At 41.2% G+C, this 24,530-nt stretch overlaps 1 protein-coding gene and 1 non-coding gene across 4 annotated transcripts; one reads left to right on the top strand and one right to left on the bottom strand.

Annotated features, from left to right (window-relative positions):
• The first annotated feature begins 500 nt into the window (after positions 1 to 500).
• STEEP1 (STING1 ER exit protein 1) lies at positions 501 to 23,701 on the top strand. 3 transcript variants are annotated; one of them, XM_081563787.1, is made up of 8 exons: positions 501 to 637; positions 2,145 to 2,262; positions 8,185 to 8,226; positions 9,769 to 9,907; positions 10,443 to 10,532; positions 11,133 to 11,225; positions 12,830 to 12,922; positions 22,420 to 23,701. In XM_081563787.1, exons 1-7 carry the CDS (start codon positions 514 to 516, stop codon positions 12,890 to 12,892), a joined length of 669 nt encoding a protein of 222 aa, XP_081419913.1. In that variant the 5' UTR covers positions 501 to 513; the 3' UTR covers positions 12,893 to 12,922; positions 22,420 to 23,701. The 3 variants fall into 3 exon arrangements, with proteins under 3 accessions (XP_081419913.1, XP_081419912.1, XP_081419914.1); XM_081563786.1 differs by lacking the exon at positions 22,420 to 23,701 and having other exon boundaries at positions 12,830 to 13,265; XM_081563788.1 differs by lacking the exons at positions 8,185 to 8,226; positions 22,420 to 23,701 and having other exon boundaries at positions 12,830 to 13,265.
• On the bottom strand, positions 6,608 to 6,679 carry TRNAC-GCA (transfer RNA cysteine (anticodon GCA)). The gene has a single exon. It is a non-coding gene; the product is annotated as a tRNA-Cys (tRNA).
• Positions 23,702 to 24,530: the final 829 nt, after the last annotated feature.

Raw genomic sequence — 24,530 nt, forward strand, 5'->3', positions numbered from 1 at the left:
CCTCTTCTTAATATCTTCTGCTTCTGTTAGGTCCATACCATTTCTGTCCTTTATCGAGCCTATCTTTGCATGAAATGTTCCTTTGGTATCTCCAATTTTCTTGAAGAGGTCTCTAGTCTTTCCCAATCTGTTGTTTTCCTCTATTTCTTTGCATTGATCACTGAGGAAAAAATCTGTATTATGCATATAAAGTGTAAATAGCCCTTTTTTATATCTGGTTACCTATATGTATATACATATGTAATGTGTATAGTAATATAAATGAATAATTTAAATGATTAAGAGTGTCCCAAGTAAAGCAGTCCCCCAGAACTTAGGCCAAGGCAAAGGAGGTTCTGGCAGACACTAGGCGTCCCCCGTGCGTCTTAGACTAATGGGAAGGCCCGGAAGTTCACGTGACTACTACTGACACGTGACCAACCTTTCAGTTGTAGAGAGCTGCGCGCGTGCGTGACGTCACTTTTGCGCGACCCTTAATTTTGGCTTAGCGTTTCCTGGCTGCCGCTCAGAAGTATGCCTAAAGTAGTGTCACGGTCCGTCGTCTGCTCTGACACCCGGGACCGGGAGGAATATGACGACGGCGAGAAGCCCCTTCATGTCTACTACTGTTTGTGCGGCCAGATGGTCCTGGTGCTGGGTGAGTAGTCTGCAAGGAGTGAAACTTCGGGTTCTCGAGGGCGGATTTCCCCTGGCTGTGATCTGAGAGCCCCGTCTCTTTGAAGATTTCCCCCTCCATTAAAATACTCCATACCCATCCCCGCCCCACTCCAGGGAGCTTTTCTGTATTGTGCTTCATCTTGTAACGCTGTATGCAGACCGCCTTCAAAAGGAAATTTCTCCTCTAGAAAAAATATACTCCCTGTTCTCCCACTCTGCCTGTAGAAACTTTGTAACCTTTCTGCCCGGTACAAGGATTTTGTAATAGCTCTTTTCAAGTGAAAAGAACTCCTCCCCATCGAGCCTACATTTTCCTCGAGCTATAACCTCATTTCTTTGTTTTTTTTTTTTAATAGCAAACTTTCTAAAAAGAATTGCGTCTGCGGGCTGTCTCTGCATCCTCACTTCCCATTGCTTCTTGTCCTCGCTTTTTCACCTAACCATATAAACGTTATTTTTCAAAGTTACTAACGAACGTATTACCTGTTTCAATGCTCAATTATCAATGCCCATTTAAATCCCCCTCTCAGTAGCATTTTACGGAGATGATCAGTCCGTTTTTCTTGAAACATTTTCATTTGCATCCAAGACTCTGCACTCTACTGATTTTCCTCCTACCTCGATTTTCACACTTCTCAGTGTCTGGCTCCTCTTTCTGTCTCAGACTTGCAGGCATTGCACGGCCCTGTGGCTCAGTCCTCTTACCTGTTCTCAATCTGTACTCACTCCTTAGGTGATCTCAACCATTCCCAAGCTTTAAATACCATCTGTATGCTGATGACTCTCAAATGTTCCTCTTTAACCTGCACCTTTTCTCAAATTTCAGCCTATTCAGCATCTCCACTTGGATGTTTAATAGGCCTCTCAAAAGAAACCATGTTCTCACAACACTGTAAATCAACTACACTTAGATAAAAATTTAAAAAAGAGACCATGTTCAAAATTAACTTCCTGATCCCATACTTTCTGCTCTCCACTGTTCCTCTCAGACTTCCCTATCACAACAGTGGTACCACTATTCACCCAGTATCTCAGAATCTTTCTTGACTTCTCCATTCAGTCCATCAATACATTCTTCAGATGCTTCCTTGAAAAGCAATCCAGAATCAGACTACTACTTACCACCTCCATTTCTGCCACTCTAGTCCAAGCCCCTCCTTTCCTAAGAATATGTACCAGGAACAGAAAGACTCATAGAAAACTTGAAAGGCAGTGCCGGGAAGGACTTTTGAGGTAATATAATCAAATAAGGGGAAAGACCCCCAAAGAGGAAGTGGTTTGCCGAGGATCACTAGTAACAGAGCTAGAGCTAAAATCCAGATCTCCTGACACCAAGTCATTTTTTGTTGGAAAATTCAATAATAGCCTTCAATAAATGTGATAATTGTAGTAAAAATTACAGTGCAAAGCCCCCCCCCGAAAAGTTCTGATTGCTTCAGGGTATTTTTCAGTGACTCTTGTGACCAAATCTTTCTTCATTCCTTTAGACTGTCAGTTAGAGAAGTTGCCCATGAGGCCCCGGGACCGGTCCCGTGTGATTGATGGTGCCAAACACGCCCACAAGTTTTGTAACACCGAAGACGAGGAGACTATATATCTTCGTAGGTAAGATGTTGATGTTCTCTGTCTAGGATTTTCTGCTTGTGTTGGGGTCTAGTTCTGAGAAGTATAAATACCCCATCTAGTATCAAACAGGTCATGTATTTGGGGCCCAGTACTTTGACATTTGTGGTGGTTCTCAACTTCTGTTAATACAGCCATGTTTTTATTGTGCACATGTTTTTATTGTGCTTTGCTGAAATGGTGAGATGTGATTCTATTGCCATTTGATAGCTGTAATTTGGGGGGTTTGCAAGTAAAATGAGTTTATTCAACTTGTAATCTCTTGGAGTACACCAGGGCACACTGCTTTAAGGACTGGATCTGCAGAGATGAGTAAGGCACTGTCCTTACTATTAAAGAGCTCATGGCTCAACAAGGGAATGGGCTACCTATTGTGATATGATAAAATACTGATGTGGTGAACAGAAGGCTCTGGGAAAACAGGAGCAGGTCATCTTGCCTGACTGGTGGTCAAGAAAGACACCAAAAGGTGGTGGCATTTGTGTTTGGCCTTGAATTAGGATTTCACCAGTAGATGAGGAACATTCCAGGTGGAAGGACTATGGAAGCATTAAAAGCGTCAAATAAGGTGTGCTTGGGAAATTCAAGTAGTCCCTTGTGGCTAGAGCCCAGGTTACCTTACCAGAAGGGGTTCATGGACTTATAAATAATATGCTCTATCTAAAGCAAATTAGTTCTCTTGTGCTTTTTCTCTCTCTGTAAACCTTTATTCGAGTTTCTGATTTTGAAAATTATTAACTGACTGTCTTTAGGATTACCAAAATATTTATTACATGTATTATATTAGTTAATACAGACTGTAATCTAACAACACAACTAGGCCACAGGCTCTTGTGGCACTATAAGGCAGATGCCCTCACCTCTAGGCCAGAAAACTGGGTGGCCCCAGACTGCAGTGGCAACCCTGGAGTAGGGACAGAATAAAATGCTAAAGTAGACAAGTTTGGATTTTATCTGTAGGCAATACACTACATCCAGTAAATAAGCAAAGAACCCTGCCCTTACAGAGCTTATATTCTAGTGGTGAACCAGGAAAAACTACCAGCTGACATCTAGCTATGTGTATTTAAGAAACCAAACTGTTATCAGCCCACACTGATGAAAAGAGTTAGAAACTATTGCTAGGCAACATTCAGTGCCAAATCAGGCTAGAATTATGCAGTTGAAGAGAAAACTGGTTATATACAAAATACAAATGGAGGGTGCAGATTATAAAACATATGAAATTCACAAAAGAAGGCCGGCTAGGTAACATTGGGGAAGGTTTATAAATAACATGCTCTATCTAAAGCAAATTCGTTCTCTTGTGCTTTTTCTCTCTCTGTTAACCTTTATTCGGGTTTCTGATTTTGAAAATTATTAACTGGCTGTCTTTAGGATTACCAAAATATATATTACATGTACTGTATTAGTTAATACAGACAGTAATCTAACAACACAACTAGGCCACAGGCTCCTGTGGCACTATAAGGCAGATGCCCTCACCTCTAGGCCAGAAAACTGGGTGGCCCCAGACTGCAGTGGCAACCCTGGAATCCAGTCAGCCTGATCCTGGGAGTGAGCCAGCTTTGGGTCCAGCCTTAGTGCCCGGTAATGCCCAGGCTAGTGGTCTCTGGCCAAGTGCCTCTGTTGGGCCTGAGTTCTCAGAGGTTACCAACAAGGCATGGTAGACTTCCCCCTTGGTTGACGTAGTTCCCGCTCTAATCATGAACAGTCTTTCCAAGAGCCCACTTGAGCATGCTCCCTTCCTAGCCAGGGCAAAATTTCAGTCTGATCGTACCCTTCCCACATTCATATGGGAGCCCTGGTTACTGAAAATATGGCAGTCTGCCTAATCACGTGCCCTGGAACCTGTCACTTTCCACATCCACTACCACCCTGTCCTGATTACCATGGCTTTGTATTAAGTTTTGAAATTAAGTGTGAGTCTACCAACTTTGTTCTTCTTCAAGACTGTTTTTTGGCTATTCTGGATTCTTTACAATTCCATATGAATTTTAGGATCAGCTTGTCAATTTCTGCCAAAAAGAAGCCAACTGGGATTTTGCTAGGGATTTTGTTGAAGTTGTAGATTCATTGGAAAGTATTGCCATTTTAACAACATTAAGTGTTCAGTCCATGAACATGGAACGTCATTCCATTTACTTAGGTCTTTAATTTCTTTCAGTGATGTTTTGTAGTTTTCAGTGCACAGGTTGTGCACTTTTTTTGTTCAATTTATTCCTAAGTATTGTATTCTTTTTGATGCTATTGTAATTGGAGTTGTCAACTGATCTTAGAGGAAAGGTTTTTCGTTAACCAGTGAGTATGATGTTCATTTATGTGGCTTAGTAGATGTGAAGTTTTCATAGATGCCTTTAATAAGATAGAGGAGGTTGCCTTCTATTTCTAACATATTGAAGGGGCTTTGAATTTTGTCAAATGCTTTTTTTGCATCTAAAATGATCATGTGTTTTTTCTCTTTTATTCTATTACTGTAATGTATCATATTGATTGATTTTTTTGTATGTTGCACCAATCTTGGATTCCTGGGATAAATTCTTCTTGGCCATGTGGTATAATCCTTTATATGCTGCTTGATTCGGTTTTTGCTTTTTTTGGGGGGGGGGATTTTTGTCTGTATAATTTTAAGCAATGTTGATCTCTAGTTTGTTGTTTTTGTTGTTCTTGTGATAGTTTTGCCTGATGTTCGGGTAATACTGCCCTCACAGGATGAATTGGGAAGTGTTGCTACCTCTTTTGAAACGTTTATGAAGCATTGGTATTAATTCTTCGTTGAACTTTTGGAGGAATTCCCCAGTGAAGCCACTGGTCCTGGGCTTTTCTTTGCACAAAGTTTTTTGATCACTAAATCAGTCTCCTTATACTTGTCATAGTCTAGTCAGATTTTCTTTTTCCAGTGAGTTTTGGTAGTTTGTGTCATTCTGTCATTCCTGGAATTTGTCCTTTTCATCTAGATTATCTGGTTTGTTGGTGTATAGTTATTCATAGTATAATCTTAAAATCTTTTTTTTTATGTCTTATCAGATCAGTAGTACTCCCTTGATGTTTTTAGGTTCCAAGAACCTTAGACTATTTGTAATTCTCTGAATATGCTCTGCTGTTTTGCCTTTTGCTCAGAGTTGCCCCTCTGCTTGAAATCCCTTTTTTCTATCAGGACTGCTGACATCACCTCACGAAGCCTTCCATAATTGCCTCAGACAGATTTGGTGCTGCCACCTCTGTGTTCCCGTCACCCCGTTTGCTTTCCTCCATCTAAGAACTTACCTCTGTGGTTATAATTTTCCTCGCTAAACTTAAATTCTTTTAAGAATTCATTTAGTCAGTATTTATTGCAGTACTGTGCTCAGCTCTGGGAATAGAGTGTGAGACAGACAGGCGTGGTCTCTGCTGATCTCTGATCTCATGGACCTTACAGTCTAGTGGGACGACAAAAAAAAAGTAATTATGATTATGGAAAGTCATATGAATGAAACAAAGGGCTCATCCAGAATCACATGAGAACCTCTTCGAAAAGGTGTTCAGGGAAGGCTGTTATAACTAGGTGATATTTGAACTGACACCAAAAAAGATGAGAATGCAACAGGCTTTTCAAAGTGATGAGAAGAGCATTCCAGGCAGAGAGAAGAGTGCATGTGAAAGATCAGAGATGGGAAAGTACTTTTTTGTTCCAAGAACAGAGGAAGGCTGGTGTGGAGAGGTCACAGTGAGCAGGGAGGAAGGTAGGAGATGAGGCTGGGCCGGATTCTCTGCCCAGCCAGTGCCTAGAAGGCCATGGTGAGAAGTTTGTGTTTTATTCTAGCTGTCCTGGGAAGCCACTCTTGCCTCTCTTTGGAGAATGATTGAGAATGAGATAGTAATGGAAGCAGGTTCTAGAATAAGTGTTCAGAATTTTTATTTTAGATGTGAACTTAGAGTGGAGAAGTCCTAACTAAGTGTCATATACACGATAGATTTGATCATACAAAAATCTAAAATTTCCACATGGGGGAAAAAATCAAAGACAAATGTCCAGCTGGAGAAGGAATATTTGCAAGAACCCTTAACATTTACAAGTTTCCTTAATATAAAATAAAGAGATGGACTTCCCTGGCGGTCCAGTGGTTAAGACTCCACAGTTCCACTGTAGGGGGGGGCGTGGGTTTGATCCCTGGTGGGAAAATAAAATCCCACGTGCTGCACAGCTCAGTCAAAGTGAAAGTGAAGTTGCTCAGTCGTGTCCGACTCTTTGCGACCCCATGGACAGAGGAGCCTTGTAGGCTACAGTCCATGGGATTTTCCAGGCAAGGGTACCAGAGTGGGTTGCCATTTCCTTCTCCAGGGGATCTTCCCAACCCAGGGATCGAACCTGGGTCTCCTGCATTGCAGGCAGACACTTTACCCTCTGAGCCACCAGGGAAGCAGCTCAGTCAAAACACAAAACAAAACAATAAGAACAGAATAGAATAAAATGACAACTCAATAGGCCAAAAATAGACTGACTATTCATCAAAAAAAAAGAAAAGACAAATGTCTATTAAATATATGAAAAGATGCCTAACTTCACTCTTTAAAAAAAAAGAAATGCAATTTTTGAGATCTCATTTTTCACATGCCAGATTGGCTGTCATACATTTTAATAACATACTGTGTTGGTAAGACTGTAGGGAAACAGGAAGTCTCATGTTGGTGGTGGGGTGTACAGTGGTTCAACTTCTGTGCAGAGTAATTTGGCTGTTATCTATCAGAATCTGAAGTGGATACACTTGGAGGATTTATCCAGCAGGTAAGATATTTTGGTTCATCCATACAAATAGATAGAATGCAGCCCTTATAAACAATGAGGCAACTCTTTATCAACTGATTGGGAAGGATCATATATTTTTTTTAACCAAGATACAATTTTAAGTGAACAGAGAGGCTGTTTCGCTTTAAGTGAACAAGTGGGCTACATTTGTCTAAAAAGGAAGAGAAAACTTTGCTTGTGTCATCAACTCTAGGAGGAATGGAGGAAACCAGTAACAGTATTTTCCTCTAGGGCTGGGGAAGGGAACTGGGCATGTGGAAGATGAGTGGAGAGGATATTTACCTTTCACTTTATACTCTTTTTCTATACTATGTGCACATACTGCTTATTTAAAAAGTTGAAACAGGGAGGGGAAGTGAGGAGACTAGGGGGTAGCTGGGACAATAATCTGGGGAAGAGATACTAGTGGATTGGGCTGAGATGGTGGCAGGAGGGTGGAGAAAAGTAGGTTCAAGACCTTTTTTGGAGCTAAAATCCACAGGATTTGTGGATGAAGTAGATTGTGGGAGATGAGAGAAAGGGAAGACAAAGATGAGTCCTGGGTTTCTATGTAGCAACTGGATGGGTGGAAGAGTCTTTACCTCCCAGTTGATTATCTAAGGCAATGTTGTGTGGGCTGTTGAGCTTGACCACCTTAGTTCAACCTAGGGCTTGAGTTCAACCTATTCTACTTCCTAGCTCTGTGACCTTGGGCAAACTGTGTAACTGCTTCGTGCTTCTTCACCCTCATCTGTAGAATGGGAATGATAACATGACCTACCTCATAGGGTGGTTGTAAGGATTAAGTAAGTTAATATACGTACACTTTAGAACAGCTCCTAGTACATAATAAAAGCTATACAAGTGATTACCACTGTTGTTATTGTTGGTGTTATTGTTACTGTGAACCTGACTGCTTCTGTGACTATAACTACTACCACACTGCCTCCTCTGTCAAGAGGGTGCCTGTGGATGGAAGAAGTGCTTTAAAATGAATACATGTGTAAATCAAAATCAACAGCTGATCTACGAAAGGAAAACTTTTGAAAAACCATTTTAACATTTGAGGAAATGAGCAAGTGAGGTTGGTAGGTTATGAGATTTGTTCGTATCTTTTTTAACTTCCATTTTCTGTGTAGACCTGAAGGCATTGAACGACAGTACAGGAAGAAATGTGCAAAGTAAGTATTAACAGTGTGGGTTTCCCTGAGCATAAGAAAGTCGAGCCAGTGATGTGTTAGGAAAAGCATCATTTGGAGACAGTTCTCTGTTATATCTTTATCCTTATAATCTTAACCTGCCTTCAGAGTTCAGTTACGCAGGTAGGCTTCTTGAAGAGCTGCAGTTGGCCAAATTACATCTGTGATCAACTGGCCACGAAAAGTGGGTTTTGAAACATAGTATTATTTTTTAATTGAGGTGTAGCTTATATATAATAAAATTTGCCTTCTTAAGTGGACAGTTTGCTGAGTATTGACAAAAGCATACAGCCATGTAACATCACCCCTCCTGTGACATAGCACATTTCCAGGGCTCCTTTGCAGTCAGTCCCGCTTCCCCTGGCCAGCACTGGCCTACCTTCTGCTGCTGTGGTTTTACCTGTTCTAAAATGTGACATAAACTCTGCAGTGTGTGTTCTACTACATACAATGTTTATCTCTGTCATCTGGTTTCTTTCATGTAGCATGATGCTTTGGGGGTTCATCCAAGTTATGTGTAATGGTAATTTGTTCCTCTTTATCACTAAGTAGTATTCCATCACACCACAGTTCACTTAACCATTGACCCATTGAAGGTCATTTGAGTTGTTAATGGCTTTGGCTATTACAAATAAAGCTGCTATGAATATTCCAGTATAAATCTTGTGGGAACATGTATTTTCTCTTGGAGCGGAATTGCTCAGTCTTGTGGTAAACATAACATAGTATAATTTAATCCAAACCTATTTATAAAGTCTATTACAGGACCACAGACCCAAGAACTTTAGAGAGTATTATTTAAAGATATATATGATTTTCAGCTTTAGGTTGTTAGCAGTGAGAATATTAAACTTTAACAAGTTTAATCTTGTTGATGTAATTACAGTTCAGTCTTGGCTCTCAGAAGACTCAGACTAGGAGAATTAAAGCAGGGAACTGGCTAAGAAGACGTTTTAGTTTACAGCCACATTAGATTTGTTAGATGAATTTAATCATATCTTATGGGTGTGGGTCTACTTCATTTAGCTGAACAAGTAGAATAGAAATGACCAGACACAGAAAATATGACAATTGCTTAGTTGGCGGACCAGCCATAATGGAACCTTTCTGCTGCTTCTTGACCCTGCTAAAACAGAACAAGACAGAACCCCACACTAGTTCCCCAGACTTCTGGGAAGAATGGCAGCAGTTTTGACTGGAAAGCAATCAGCAGCAGGAGCCAGCGTTTGCCATACTTGTCTAATGATCAGAACTGCATGGGATGCTAAGAGAGATTTGCAGGCCTCAGCCCCGAGAGTAGCTCAATCAGGATCCCGTGGGGGCGGGACCTCGGAATCTGATCGGCAGTTGTAACATGCACCCTCAGTGATTCTTACAAAGTAGTTTTGAGAAACATCGGGAAGAGCTGATCATTAGTTGATGCCACAAGCACACATATTTGCAGAGTCTGAGCCCACTTTGCGAAGCAGTGTTTTAGGGGTTTGGATCCTGAGGCCTGCCTGAGATTCACTCTGCTATTTGCAGGTGTGGGCTGCCGCTCTTCTACCAGTCCCAGCCCAAGAATGCTCCTGTGACCTTCATTGTGGATGGAGCAGTGGTCAAGTTTGGCCAGGGTTTTGGGAAAACGAACATATACACTCAGAAACAAGAGCCTCCTAAGAAGGTAATTATCACTGAAGAAGACAGATGGGTTAATGGAGCTACAGATGTAGTCCTAAAACTTTAGATTATGTTGCATGAGAGCATGCCCCTTGTGTATGCTCTCTTTATTAAGAGGATGCCATTTTTGTCTATAAGCAGATGTTACAAAATTGTAACACCTACCATGTGTTCTTTTTTCTTTCCTACAGTCTGCTTTATGAGTAAAGTTGGAAATTGTATGGCTTTTATTCACATGTACTTCCTTTGAAATTTCTTCTTTTTCCAGTGTGAGCAATTAGAGATGGAATGCAGAAAGTTAATCTTTAAATATATTTTGAAAACCCTTGATGTCAAATATTAGAAAACGATAGTGCAGATTAAAAGAATGGCACTTTTAGATAGGCCAGACTGTCCCAAATAGGTAGATGTTCTCCCAACAATCCCTCCCCTGCCCCCAACACCCAGGCTTGGGCACTTGCACACTCACACTCATACACACTCACGCACACACGGCTCAGAGAGGTGAACTAGACTGGTTTCTCTTCCTGCACCTCCAGGTGATGATGACCAAGCGGACTAAAGACATGGGCAAGTTCAGCTCTGTGACTGTGTCTACTATTGATGAAGAAGAAGAAGAGATTGAGGCTGTAAGTGCTTTTGCCCTCAGGGGAGTTGGATGGGAGGGGACGAAGGGGGACTCTCAAACTAGACCATTGAATAGCAGAAAAGCTAGAAACTTCCCTCATAGACCTCACTCTAGCTACTAAGGAACACTGTGACAGCGGGCTATTTCCTGGTTCCCTGGATTTCAGGGAAATCTGTTTCAGGGACATCTGTAGGATGAGGCACAGGGAGTTGGACTAAGTCATTTTTTTCATACTGTTTTTTGAGAAGCCTTAGAGGGCACATCCCTCTTCAGTTGAAAAACGACCGGGCTCAAGGATTTCTGGTCCCTTTCAGTCCAGCTCAGGCAGTGTGGGCATCTGTCCTTAGCAGGAGCAGCAATTCCCTTTATGGTACTTCAGTATAACGATGTTTACACAAGAGATGTTCTCTGTTATTTAAACATAGTTTCAGTTGAGACCTGACTCCCCCAGATTACTGACGAGCTGAAGAGTGGAAAGGGAGCCGAATTCGGGCACTTTAGTAGTGATTTCGTAACCTGAGGAGTATAAACTTCTCCTGAGGTCTCTGTTACTCCTCTTGAGTGAGACTGCTGGCCTGAGGATGCTTCATTCTTCCCTCAGAGAGAAGTTGCTGATTCGTATGCGCAGAATGCCAAGGTGATTGAAAAGCAGCTGGAGCGCAAAGGCATGAGCAAAAGGCGCCTGCAGGAGCTGGTGAGTGGCGTGGGGTGGGGGCCAGGCACTGGCCTGAACTGTTCCAATTCCTCCATCTGAAAGACCCTCAGGTGGGCGGGGGAACCATCTGAAAGACCCTCGAGTGGGCGGGAGAACCCTTTAGGAAGTCTTTTGGGGATATGGTGTAGCTGGCTGCCAGGTGTCTAACCCTGGGCTGTGGCTATCCGTACATACCCTGCTCTGTGATAGTGAGCAGGATCCCGGCCCCCAATAATAGTTCTGGTTAGCCAGCCCCAACCAGAATGATCACTTAATCTGCTACTTGTGGTCCAAGGTCAGGAGTCCAAGATCAGGGTGAATGGGCACTCCCCCTGGATGGGAGGTGTACAGTGGGGCTACACTGGGGGGCCAGGATGAGGACTTTTCACTGCTGCTTAAAGCACTGCTCCCACCACCGCTGTCTGGGCTCTTTGTTGAGCACGCCCATCCTTGTGTGATGGAGCCTTCTGTTTTCGTGATAATAATTTACTTATGATGTTTCTTTAAAATAAGACATCTTGGCATTGATGTCTCTGTAGAGGATATTTTTGGTGACACAGGTAGTGGATCTTGAGAGCCACTTGACCTTGTCACAGTGATCTAGAGAGAGCCATGCTTATCAGATTTTCTGAAGTGAAGGGGCAGTGTGTCTTTTTTTTAAAAAATTTGTCAAGAGCAGATTTGTAATTTATAAAATGTCATAAAAAGGAATTTGCCTTAGTTCTTTTTATGAATTATTTTATTACTCTGTCAAATTGCTATGCGAGGTGTGCATGCTAAGTCGCTTCAGTCATGTCTGACTCTTTGTGACCCTACGGACTGTAGCCTGCCAGACTCCTCTGTCCATGGGATTCTCCAGGCAAGAATACTGGAGTGGGTTGCCATGCCCTCCTCCAGGGGATCTTCATGACCCCCTGGGATTAAACCCGTGTCTCCTGCATTGGCAGGCAGATTCTTTACCACTAGTGCCACTTGGGATGTCAAATTGCTATAAAAGCTTCTAAATGCTTACTGTCAATTTTTGTTTGTATCTTTGTGGACTGATAACAAACAGTTCATGGACTGCGTAACTTTTAAGTAGCGCTGTTCTAGAACAGGGTTATTCCTCCTGTTCTGCTAAGAACAGGATACTGGTATGTCATAATATTGATTCCTCCAGCTCTTCAGGGATCCTGGAGCTGTGGAATCCTTATACACTGATTGCCTTTGACTGCAGCCCTGTGTGTTTACCCCATTTTACCATACAGATGGTACCATATCATCTTCTATGTGTATCATAACATCAGAAAGGTTGGAAAGCAGTTGCTATTCATCACAATTTTTTTTTTACTTAAAAAAATATTTATTTGGCTGCACTGGGTCTTAGTTGTGGCATGTGGGATCCAGTTTTTTCCCCGATCAGGGATCGAACCCAGGCCCTCTGCATTGGGAGCGTGGAGTTTTAGCCACTGGACCTCCAGAGAAGTCCATCATGATTTTAGATACACGGTTCTAGTTTGTATACTAAATGAGCATGAGGGGATAGTGTTGGGGAAGTTAGAGTAAGGCAGGAAAATCAGAATTTCATGTCATGTATCTGGACATAAATTTTTCTTCCTTTCCAGGCTGAACTGGAAGCCAAGAAAGCAAAAATGAAGGGAACCTTGATTGACAACCAGTTCAAATGATCAGGACCTTTCTGTGGACCCAGGCTGGAGGCAAGCATTTAAGATCAGGATGAAAAAGAGTGTTTTCTTGACTACATGGACTTATTCTACCTTTATGCTCCAGCAGAAAGCTTTACGTGGCTTCCCAGTGATTATCCTACATTCAGTGAGGTCTTTGAGTCCATCTGACCTGATTTCTAGAGACAGATTTTTCTCAGTCTTTCTGTATTTATGTCTTCTGTACTATTTTTTGTTCATTTGATGTAAACTTCTTCATCTGTGTAGAAGAAGCTCTATGAATAGATCAATGCTTGTGTGTCTCTAGTTTCTGAAGGAGCTGTTCTTATTCCTTCTTCAAAGTTAATAAAATGTTTAAAGATTTTTGAAAAAAAAATATTGTGATGTGTCATAGAAAAAAGCTGCATGAGTTATATTTAAAGTTACAGCAGGCCAGATCCTTTTACGTGGGTCTGTGTCTGTTCTTAGACTGGCAGGTATTGGCTAGAGTTTGAATCTCTCCACTGTCTGAGAAAATCCATAACGAGCCAGAATCTGCATAAAGTTCCCTTTACCTCAAATATTAAAACTGCAGGCAAGCCAACCCTCATTAGACATTATACTAACAGGGAAAAGTCAGATTCCAGTGAGGGGGCAAGATAGCTCTAATCTGAATGAAAATGGGATCTGGGTATGCAACCCAAGGGAGCTACCATCCTGTCAAGCAGCTGAGAATGTTGCTTCCTTGTGTGGGCATGTGGGAGGGAGACATGATAGAGTAAGAAATGATAACTGAGATAAATAAAAGTTATCTGTTGACTCTTTTATTTCACATTTGCTGTTTGTGAAGGAGCGTTGTATACATAAATATTTAATGTCACGCTGCTTCAGTGACACCAGTATGTAGTGTTTGCATCATGTTTTTATCTGTTCGTCTGTATTGCAGGGTGTTGGGGCAAGAAGAGTACTTTAACCTCCTTATATTACTTACATGGCTTGTACTTGGCATAAGGCATGTAGTGAGAGGCCGATGAGAAATAGTAGGGCATTTTTCTTTGCTATTTCCCTCCTGATTTCTGAATTTGGAAGAAGTAGTTTGGAGTGAGGGTGGATGTGAGCTAGCAAGAACTGGGAGAAAAGAGGGGTGGGAGTCCTGGGAAAGCCCGGGGTGGGGCTGTGTGACCAGGATCTCACACTGCATTTAGCTTGCATGTCTCTTCAGTCTCCTCTGATCTAGGACAGTTTTTCAGTGGTATCTCCTACTTTTAATTTGCATTTCCCTAATGACAGATGATGTTGAACATATTTTTCTTTTTTTTTTATTGTGGTAAAAAACATGTAACATAAAATTTACTGTCTTAACCATTTTGAAATGCACAGTGTTGTGCAACAGATCTCTGGAACTTTTTCATCTTATAAATCTGCAAGTGTATACCCGTTAAACAATAACTCTCCCTTTCCCCTCTCCCTAGTTCCTCGAACCTCCATTCTACTTTCTGTCTCTATGGATTTTACTACTTTAGAAACCTCATATGAGTGGAATCATCCCAGTAGTTGTCTTTTTGTGACTGGCTTATATTTTGCACTGAATAATGTCCTCAAGTTTCATCCATGTTGTACCATATGATAGAATTATGCATAGACCACATTTTGTTTACACATCAATGGACATTCACATTGCTTCCACCTCTTGGCTGTTGTGAATAGTGCTGCTGTAAAAACACTGGGTACAAATATCTCTTCAAGACCCTGCTTTCAATTCGTTTGATTATATATCCAGAAGTGAGATTGCTGGATCATATTGTGGTTGTTGTTCAGTTGTTCATATGCTCAGTTGTTGTCCGACTCTTTGTGACCCCATGGACTGCAGCACGCCAGGCTTCCCTGTCCTTCACCATCTCCCAGAGCTTGCGCAAACTCATGTCCATTGAGTTGGTGATGCCATCCAACCATCTCATCCTCTGTTGTCCCTTTCTCCTCCTGCCTTCAATCTTTTCCAGTATCAGGGCCTTTTCCAATGAGTCAGCTCTTCGCATCAGGTGGCCAAAGTATTGAAGCTTCAGCTTCAGCATCAGTCCTTCCAATAAATATTCAGGATTGATTTCCTTTAGGATGGACTGGTTTGATCTCCTTGCAGTCCAAGGGACTCTCAAGAGTCTTCTCTAATACCACAGTTTGAAAGCATCAGTTCTTCGGCGCTCAGCCTTCTTTATGGTCCAACTCTCACATCTGTACATGACTATTGGAAAAACCATAGCTTTGACTGTACAGACCTTTGTCAGCAAAATAATGTCTCTGCCTTTTAATATGCTGTCTATGTTGGTCATAGCTTTTCTTCCAAGGAATAAGAGACTTTTAATTTCATGACTGTAGTCACAATGGAAACAGTGACAGACTTTATTTTCTTGGGCTCCAAAATCACCGTGGACATTGACTGCAGCTGTGAAATTAAAAGACACTTGCTCCTTGGATCATATGGTAATCCTGTTTAATTTTTTGAGAACCCTCCATACTATTTTCCGCAGTGACTGTACCGTTTTTCATTTCCATCAGTAATATACAGGGCTCCAATTTCTCCACATCATCACCAACACTTATTTTGTTTTTTTTTTTAATTATTTATTTTTGTCTGTTTTCTCCCAGCTTGTAGTATCTTAGTTCCCTGGCCAGGGATTGAGCCTGGGCCCTTGGCAGTGAAAGCACAGAGTTCTAACCACTGGACAGTCAGGAAATTCCCTTTTTTGTTTTTTGATAGTAGCCATCCTAAAGGCAATGATATTTCATGGTTTTGACTTGCATTTCTTCAGTGATTAATGATGTTGAGCAATTTTTCATGTTCTTTTTGGCCATTTGTATATTATATTTGGAGAAATGTCTATTTGAGTCCTTTGCCCATTTTTTAAATTGGATTATTTGATTTTTTTTCATTGTGAGCATATTTTTACTTGCTAATTTTCCATCTATGTGTCTTCCTTGGTAAAGCATATGCTCAGATATTTTACTTATTCTTAAGCTGTGTTTGTTTTTGTATTGTGAGTTTTAAGAGCTCTTTATATGGTCTGGATAGAAATCTTTGATCAGGTGTGTGCTTGCAATATCTCCCAGTCCATGGTTTGTCTTTTCATTCTCTTAATAGTGTAGTGCCTTTCTGCATGACCCAGGATCATGCAGATTTTTTTCTATATTTTAAAAGGTTTATATTTACATTTAGATCTATGATCCATTTTGAATTAATTGTTGTATAATGTGTGAGGCGTTAAGGTTTTTTTCTTTCATAAACATGTCCAGTTGTTCCAGCACCATTTGTTGAAAAGACGTTCCTTTCACCTTTCAGTTCCCTTTGTGCCTTTGTCAAAAATCTGGGAATGCCCTGGTGGTCTAGTGGTTAGAACTCAGAACTTTCACTACTGTGGGCCTGGGTTTGATTCCTGGTTGGGGAACTAAGATCATGCAAGCTGCATGGCACAGCACGGCCAGAAAAAAAAATCAGTTGACTATATTTTTGGACTTTGTCTTCTGTCTATTGTCTGTCTATTCTTGATCAATACCACACTATTTTGATTTGAGTATTACAGCTTTATAGTAAATCTTGAAATAGGGTAGTATGACGCTTCTTTGTTCTTTTTTAGAATTGTTTTACTTACTCTAGTTCCTCCGCCTTTCCATATAAATTTAGTGGAATGGTATGGTGTGTCCAGAATTCTTGCTGGAGGTTTGATTGGAACTGTGTAAAATCTAAAGATCAGGTTGGAGGACTTCCCTGGTGGTCCAGGGGTTAAGAATTTGTCTTGCAATGCAGGGAACGCAGATTTGGTCCCTGGTTAGGGAACTAAGATCACACATGCTGCAGAGAAAGTAAGCCTGCGAGCTACAACTACTGAACCTGTGCTCCAGAACTAGAGAGCCCGTGCGCTGCAATGAAAGATTGTGCATGATGCAATGAAGATCCCACAAGCTACAACTAAGACCATACACAGCTAAATAAATAAATATGATCAAAAAAAAAAAAAAGATCTAACTTGGGGAGAATTGACTTCTTAATAATATTCCATCTTCCAACCCATGAACATGGTCTGTCTCTCCATTTATTTAGATCTTTAATTTCTTTTGTCAGTGTTTTATAGTTTTTCATGTATAGATACTGCCAATATTTGGTTCAAATGTATACCTTCATTTCTTCTGATGCTATTGTAAACCTTGTTGTTGTTGTTCAGTCGCTAAGTCATGTCTGACTCTTTGTGACCCCATGGACTGTAGCACGCCAGGCCTCCCTGTCCCTCACTATCTCCCAGAGTTTGCTCAAGTTCATGTCCATTGAGTTGGTGATGCCATCTAACCATCTCATCCTCTGCTGCCCTCTTCTCCTTTTGCCTTCAATTGTAAACCTTCCTTCTTTCAAACAAGGGAAATCATCTCAGGATGTATTTCCAAGTTCGCTAGGCTTATTCTTACATAAACTCAGGCCGTAATTTCCATTTATCTCCTGACCCCAGGCCCTGAGTCCTCAGTGTGACTTGTATTATGATGGTGTTCTGACTCCCCAGAACCAGTGCCTGAGTATTGCCCTTTTCTAGTTGACAGTAACTCTGATCATTGCTTTTGGGGAAGGCCATACAGAAACTTCATATTACATACTTGTGGCAAGGTCAAGGGGATGCTTCAACTCTTGGTTCAGAGGTCTCTGGGTCAACTAGTCTGGAATGGCAACAGGCCTGGGAAGTGGGCAGTAACATTTCATTATAGCAACAATGATTAGAGTCAGGTGTACACAGGCCAGACCTATAGTTCTTTATTTTTTCAAAAAAAATTACAAAAATCTATAGGGTAACAGTCTTCTGCCCAAATATTTTAAGCCACTGCCATTGAGTCCTAATGATCAAACATTTTGGCTAAAGCTTTGAACTTGATTTCTATTATGGCAGCCATGCTTAACTGAAAAAATAGATATACCTTACCTTCTTGGAATATTATAACATCTGCCCTGCAAGCTCCCAGTTTAGAGTCAATCCGACAACCTGCTTTCTCTGATCTTTTACCCAAATAGATGAATGTCTACATCTTATAAATTAGTGGAATTTGACATTTTGAATTTATGGTTCCCGTATCAGATGGGTTCTCACCAGAGCTGGTTAATCCTACTATGTGTTTTGGGTCAGCCACTCTCCTGTTCCCCTCAGGAACGATTTAGAGCCTCCACCACTTTTCCCAACTTCTCTGCCTATGAGGCTTCTCTCTCTGCAGATGATTTTCCTCCCCAAAGCACCAAGAACATAGGGGCACACTTGGTTGCATCTGCTCCCATCCTTTTCTCTCTTTAGTCGCAGAGGAAGAGGTGGCCCTCTTCCTGCTCAAGGCTCATCCACCTTTTATTCAATCAACTGATATATATATATTAAGTATTTATTGTTCAATAGATATTGCACTAGAAGCTGGGGATATAGTGGAGAACAAAGCAGTTCACATTCTGGGGGCATGGATGACCAACAAGTGAACAAAAAAATTATCAGGGGTTTCCCTGGTGGCTCAGTGGGAAAAAATCTGCCTGCCAATGCAGGAAGACATGGGTTCAGTCCCTAGTCTGGAAGATTCCACGTGCCATGGAGCAACTAAGCCTGTGTGCCACAACTATTGAGCCTGTGCTTTAGAGCCTGGGAGCCACAACTACTGAGCCCACATAACAGAACTACTGAAGCCCAAGTGCCCTAGAGCCCGTGCTCCCCAACAAGAGAAGTCACCACAATGAGAAGCCCATGCACTGCAACTAGAGTGTAGCTCCCGCTCGCTGCAGCTAGAGAAAGCCTGCATGCAGCAGTGAAGACCCAGCACAGCCAAAAACAAATAAAAAATAGAGTTCACAAGCTGGTCAACTCATGAAAAACATATCTTTTAAAATTGCCCTGAGACTCTGCTTTGTGGTTGTTAGTCACTCATTCGTGTCCGACTCTTTGTGACCCCATGGACTGTAGCCCGCCAGGCTCCTCTGTGCAGGGGATTCTCCAGGCAAGAATACTGGAGTGGGTTGCCATTTCCTTCTCCAGAGACTCTGCTTGGAATGAAATAAATAATAAATATATATTTAAAGAAGAGAAAATTATCAGTTAAAATAGCGTGATGTGATAGAGAGTGACAGTGGTCAGGATGGACTCTACTCTAAGGAGGGGCCATTTGAGCCATATAAGACCTGAAAGATGAGAATACAAAGTCAGCCAGGTAAGGACCAGGGAGAAAGCTTTCCAGATGATGGCAATGGAAAATATAAAGGCCCTGTGGATAGAGAATTTTAGCATGTTGAAGGAACAGAAAGAAGGCCAATGTGACTAGATTTTAATGAGTGAGAGAGAATTGAATAAACAACAAGAGGGGAGGTCAGAGGAGTGAGCATGGCCATGTGTGGCCTTACTGGCCCAAATAAGGATTTGGGGTCTCAAAAGTATGGGGGAAATGACAAGAGACTCTCAAACAGAGGAGTAACATGATTTATGTTTTAAAATCATTCTGGCTGCTACATGGAGAATGGTTTGTTGTTGGGAGGCAAGAAGAGAAGCAGGGAGACCAAGGAGGAGACTGGTGCAGTAGCCCAGGTGAGAGATGAGAGTGGTTGGACCGGGGTAGTAGAGAAAGAGTGAGAAAAAGTGAATGGAGTGGTGTTCTGGAGGTTTTGTTATCAGTACTAGCGGATAGACTGTGAGAAGTGAGGCGAAGAGGGAAATCAAGGACAACTTCTTGATTTGTGGTCAATTAACTTGGATGAATTGAAGTGCAATTTATTGAGATGAGGAGGAACCCCATTCAGGAGATAGCCAAGTATTCTGTTTTGGACATGTTATGTTTGAAATGCCTATTGGCTACTAAAGTGGAGATGTCAGCTAGGCAGTTGAGTATGTAGTCAGGTGGGGAGGTCCAGCTAGAGATAGAAATTTGGGAGTTTTCAGCACATCGATGTTATTTAAAGAGATGTTATCCATGAGATAGGCTGAGACTCCCAAAGATGTAAGTGTAAATAGCAAAGAAAATATGTCCAGAAATTGAATCCTGGTGCACTCCATCTTTAAATGGTCAAGAGATGAGGAGAAATAAGCATGGAAGACTGAATAGAAATGGCTAGTCAAGTCGAAGGAAAACAGAAATATCCTGACAGCTAAGAGAAGTAGGTGTTTTATATCAGACAGGGGCCAGTTAGAAAACAGAAGCCACACTCAGAATTGTAAACAGGAAAATTTAACATGAGGAATTGCTTTCTTAGGTGAGACCTATTCTTCCTGGGAAGAGCTGAGAAGCCAAGGAGGGGATGGTTAATTAACCCAGAAATTTAGCAACAGCAGAAAGCTGCTGTTCCTCTCAGTTCAGTTCTGTTCAGTCACTCAGTCATGTCCGACTTTTTGCAACCCCATGGACTGCAACATGCTAGGCTTCCCTGTCCATCACCAATTCCTGGAGCTTGCTCAAACTCAGGTCCATCGAGTCGGTGATGCCATCCGACTTCACCACTACTGGAGGTAAAAGTGATGTCGCTCAAGTCCAAGATCAGGGACCACACAGCAGAAGCAGGAAGGCTAGCCCTACAGGAGTTTTGCCCATGGAGGGAGGGCCTATCCAGTGGGAACCATAGAGGATGTACTGTCATTGCTAGAGATGACACTCCAAACAGAGGGAAAGGAAGCGGAACACCCTCCCTTCTCCACTTCTCCTGCTCTTTAATCTTAAACTATTGATTCTCATTGGCCAAATGTATCGGGAAGTCAGAGGGACAGGGTAGCTGGGAAATGTTGTCTGTTCTATGCAGCAGAGCAGAAGAGGGAACGGCTCTGAGAGCAAACAGGCAAATGACCACCAAGTGTAAGTAAGATGACGATTTGGAAACGGCGGTCACTGGAGACCTTGACAAGACCAGTTCAGTGGAGTGGTATGAGCAAAAGCCTGGAGGAGTGAGTTCCAGAGAGAATAGAAGAGGAATTGGAAGCTGTGAATACAGACAATTTTTTTTAGTTTTGCTATAAAAGGAACAGAAAGAATTGGGAGTATATGAGGTGGGAAATAAGGTTGACAGTAGGTATTTTCGAGATGGGAGAAATAACAGCATATTTGAATGATCATGAGGAAAAAGCCAAGACAGAAATAAAAGTTGATAATGTAGGAAAGAGAAGAATTACTGGAATGATGTACTTGAGTAGTCAGGAGGGGATGAGATCCAGTGCAGAAGTGGCATAAAAATAGGATTTGGAGAAAGTCATTCATAAATTTAGAACAGGCCTTAAACATCACGTGCTCTAATGTCCCACATGCAAGGATTCAGACATATTGGTCCAAGCTTTGCTTGAAAGTCTCTAGTGAGGGTAAACTTACAATTTCCCAAAGCAGCCATTACCATTTTAAGACAAATATAGTTGTTAGAAAAATATTCCCCTTTCAAAACAATCAAATTCAATTAATGCCTTGTTCTGAATTGGGTTTTGGTTTGGACAAACCAGCTATAAGGGTCATTTGGGGGTCAATTGGCAAAATATAAATATGTGGTATTAGATGAGATGAAAATTTATTAAAATGGTGGAGATTGTTTGCTGAAAAAAAGTTTGCAGAACTGTGTGGAGAGTGAACTTATTTGATGTATTATGTATTTGTTCATGTGTACTCTCACACACATGCACATAAACAGAGATCTGAAAGTGTGTGTATGCATTAAGATATTAACAGTGGTGATCTTGGGTAATGAGTATATGTCATTGAGTTCTAGTAGAACTTAAGTAAATAGATCTTACACTGTTTTAGGGAATAGAAAAAGATAACTTTTCCCAATTTTTGATATGAAAATAGGATAACTGATACCAAACCTGACGGTGATACAGGAGAAAGAAATATATGGACCAGTCTCACCTGCAAACAGATATAAAAATCCTGAGTATAGTTCTAAAAGTTCTAAATAAAATATTAACAGATAGGATCCAGATGAAATTCTAGAGGCAATTTCATTAATGTCAGGAACAAGACTAGGATGCTTGCCATCACTGCTATTACTCAATATTATTCTGGAAGTTCTACCTCACTGAATAAAATCAGAAAATTGAGAGAGGGGCTTCCCTGGTGGCACAGTGGATAGGAATCCACCTGCAAATCAGGGGACATCGGTTCCACCTCTGGTCTGGAAAGATTCCACATGCTGCAGAGCAACTAAACCTGTGTGCCGCAACTACTGAGCCCAGGCACCTAGAGCCTGTGTTCCATTTTTTTAAATTAGTTTATTTATCTATTTTTTAACTTTACAATATTCTATTTGTTTTGCCATACACTGACATGAATCCACCATGGGTGTACATGTGTTCCCCTTCCAGAACCCCCCTCCCACCTCCCTCCCCATCCCATCCCTCTGGGTCATCCCGGTGCACCAGCCCCAAGCACCCTGTATCATGCATCGAACCTGGACTGGCGATTCGTTTCACATATGATAATTTACATGCTTCAATGCCATTCTTCCATATCCTCCTGCCCTCGCCCTCTCCCACAGAGTCCATAATATGTTCTATTTATCTGTGTCTCTTTTGCTGTCTCGTATACAGGGTTATCTTTAGAGCCTGTGCTCCAAAACAAGAGAGAAGTCACTGCAGTGAGAAGACCTCATACTGCAAGGAAGAGAAGCCTCTGCTTGCTGCAACTAGAGAAAGCCCTTGTACATCAATGAAAACCCACCACAGCCAAAATAGATAAATCTTAAAAATACAAACAAAAACCCCCCAGAAAATTGAGAGGTATAAATATTTAGAAGAAAGTGTCAAAATTATTATTGTTTTAATTAGGCTCTTTAGAGTGTTAGCAATAGATATTCAAGTTATCATAAATGACAAGAATTTATTGTAAGGATATACATGAGAATAAGGAACCATGAATAGAAGATATTTCTTAGTTATGATAAAACGTATCTGTAAAAAAAAAATCTTACATCAAGTATCATACTTAAAATCTTGCCTCCCAAAACTGGAAATGAGAGAGGGATTCCCCATATTACCATTGTGTTGGAAATCAATTGTATTTCTGTATATAATCAACAAACAGTTGGAAACTTCAAAAATATAATGTTAAGTCATTGCAATAGCATAAAAAGTACCCGGGAATAAATCTAGAAAAACACATGCAAGGCCTTGACATAGAAAACTATAACAGATTATTGAGAAAAATGAAAACCTAAATCAATGGAGTGATATACTATGTCCACAAACTGGAAGATGCAATATGTTTAAGGTGTCAGTTCTCTGCAAACTGATTTATAGAGTCAATGAAACCCCATTCGGAAATCCCAGCATTTGTATATGTGTGCGTAACTGCGGGAGAACTGACAAGCTAATTTAAATTATATGGAAATAAAAAGGTCCAAGAATAGCCAGAGCACTCTTGAAGAACTAGTGGGAAGACTTATTCTATTAGATATTATCTTATTATATAGTGAAAATAATTAAAACAGCAAATAAGCAGTGATAGGCAAATAGATCAATGAAATGGAATAGAATGTCCAGAAACACCTGGACATATCCTGCACAGATATAACAGATATACAAAAAAGGTGCCACTGGGAAAGGATTAAAAAAAACTTTACTGGGACAACTGTCTATCCATATGACAAAAATAAAAGTTGACCACTCCCTTATATCATCCACAGAAATAAATTCTAGGTAAATCATAGATCTAAATGTGCAAAGTAAAATATAAAATTTCTAGAAAATAATACAGCAAAATATTTTCATTGTCTTTGGGAAATGAAGGACTTTCTAAAACACAAAAATACTAATCATAAAAGAAAAGATGGATACATTTGATGGCATTAAAATTAAGAGTTTGTGTTATTCAGTTCAGTTCAGTTCAGTCGCTCAGTCGTGTCTGACTCTCTGCGACCCCATGAATTGCAGCACGCCAGGCCTCTCTGTCCATCACCAACTCCCGGAGTCTACCCAAACCCATGTTCATCGAGTCGATGATGCCATCCAACTATCTCATCCTCTGTCGTCTCCTTCTCGTCCTGCCCCCAACCCTACCCAGCATTAGGGTCTTTTCCAATGAGTCAACCCTTCGCATGAGGTGGCCAAAGTATTGGAGCTTCAGCTTCAACATCAGACCTTCCAATGAACACCCAGGATTGATCTATAAATTGTGTTATTAACAGAGTGAAAAAGCAAGCCACAGAATAGTGTTAGTCTCTCAGTTGTGTCTGACTGTTTGCGATCCCACGGACTGCAGCCTGCCAGGCTTCTCTGTCCATGGGATTTTTCAGGCAAGAATAGTGGAGTGGGTTGCCATTTCCTTCTCCAGGGGATCTTCCTGACCCAGGGATCGAACCAGGTCTCCGGCCTTGTGGGCGGATTCTTTACCGTCTGAGCCAGCGGGAAGTAATACAGAAAAGTATATACAGAAGTAATACAGGAAGTGATACAGAAAAGTATATATAGAAACTCATAGCCAAAATATCTAAAGAAATACAAATCATCTTTTAGATAATAGAGGGTTTGACTTTTGATTTTTGGGGCACCAGTGCAGTCCCCAGATCCCCAAAGGAAGGCAAATCCACTTATTCTTTTTTTTTTTTTTTGGCCTTGGGGCTTGCAGGATCTCAGTTCCAGACCTGAGGTGGAGCCTGTGCCCCCTGCAGTGTAAGCTCAGAGTCCTAATCACTGGACTACCA

The sequence above is a fragment of the Giraffa tippelskirchi genome, chromosome X (assembly GCF_054371585.1).
Source record: "Giraffa tippelskirchi isolate mGirTip1 chromosome X, T2T-mGirTip1v1.2.pri, whole genome shotgun sequence".
Classification (NCBI taxonomy): Eukaryota; Metazoa; Chordata; class Mammalia; order Artiodactyla; family Giraffidae; genus Giraffa; species Giraffa tippelskirchi.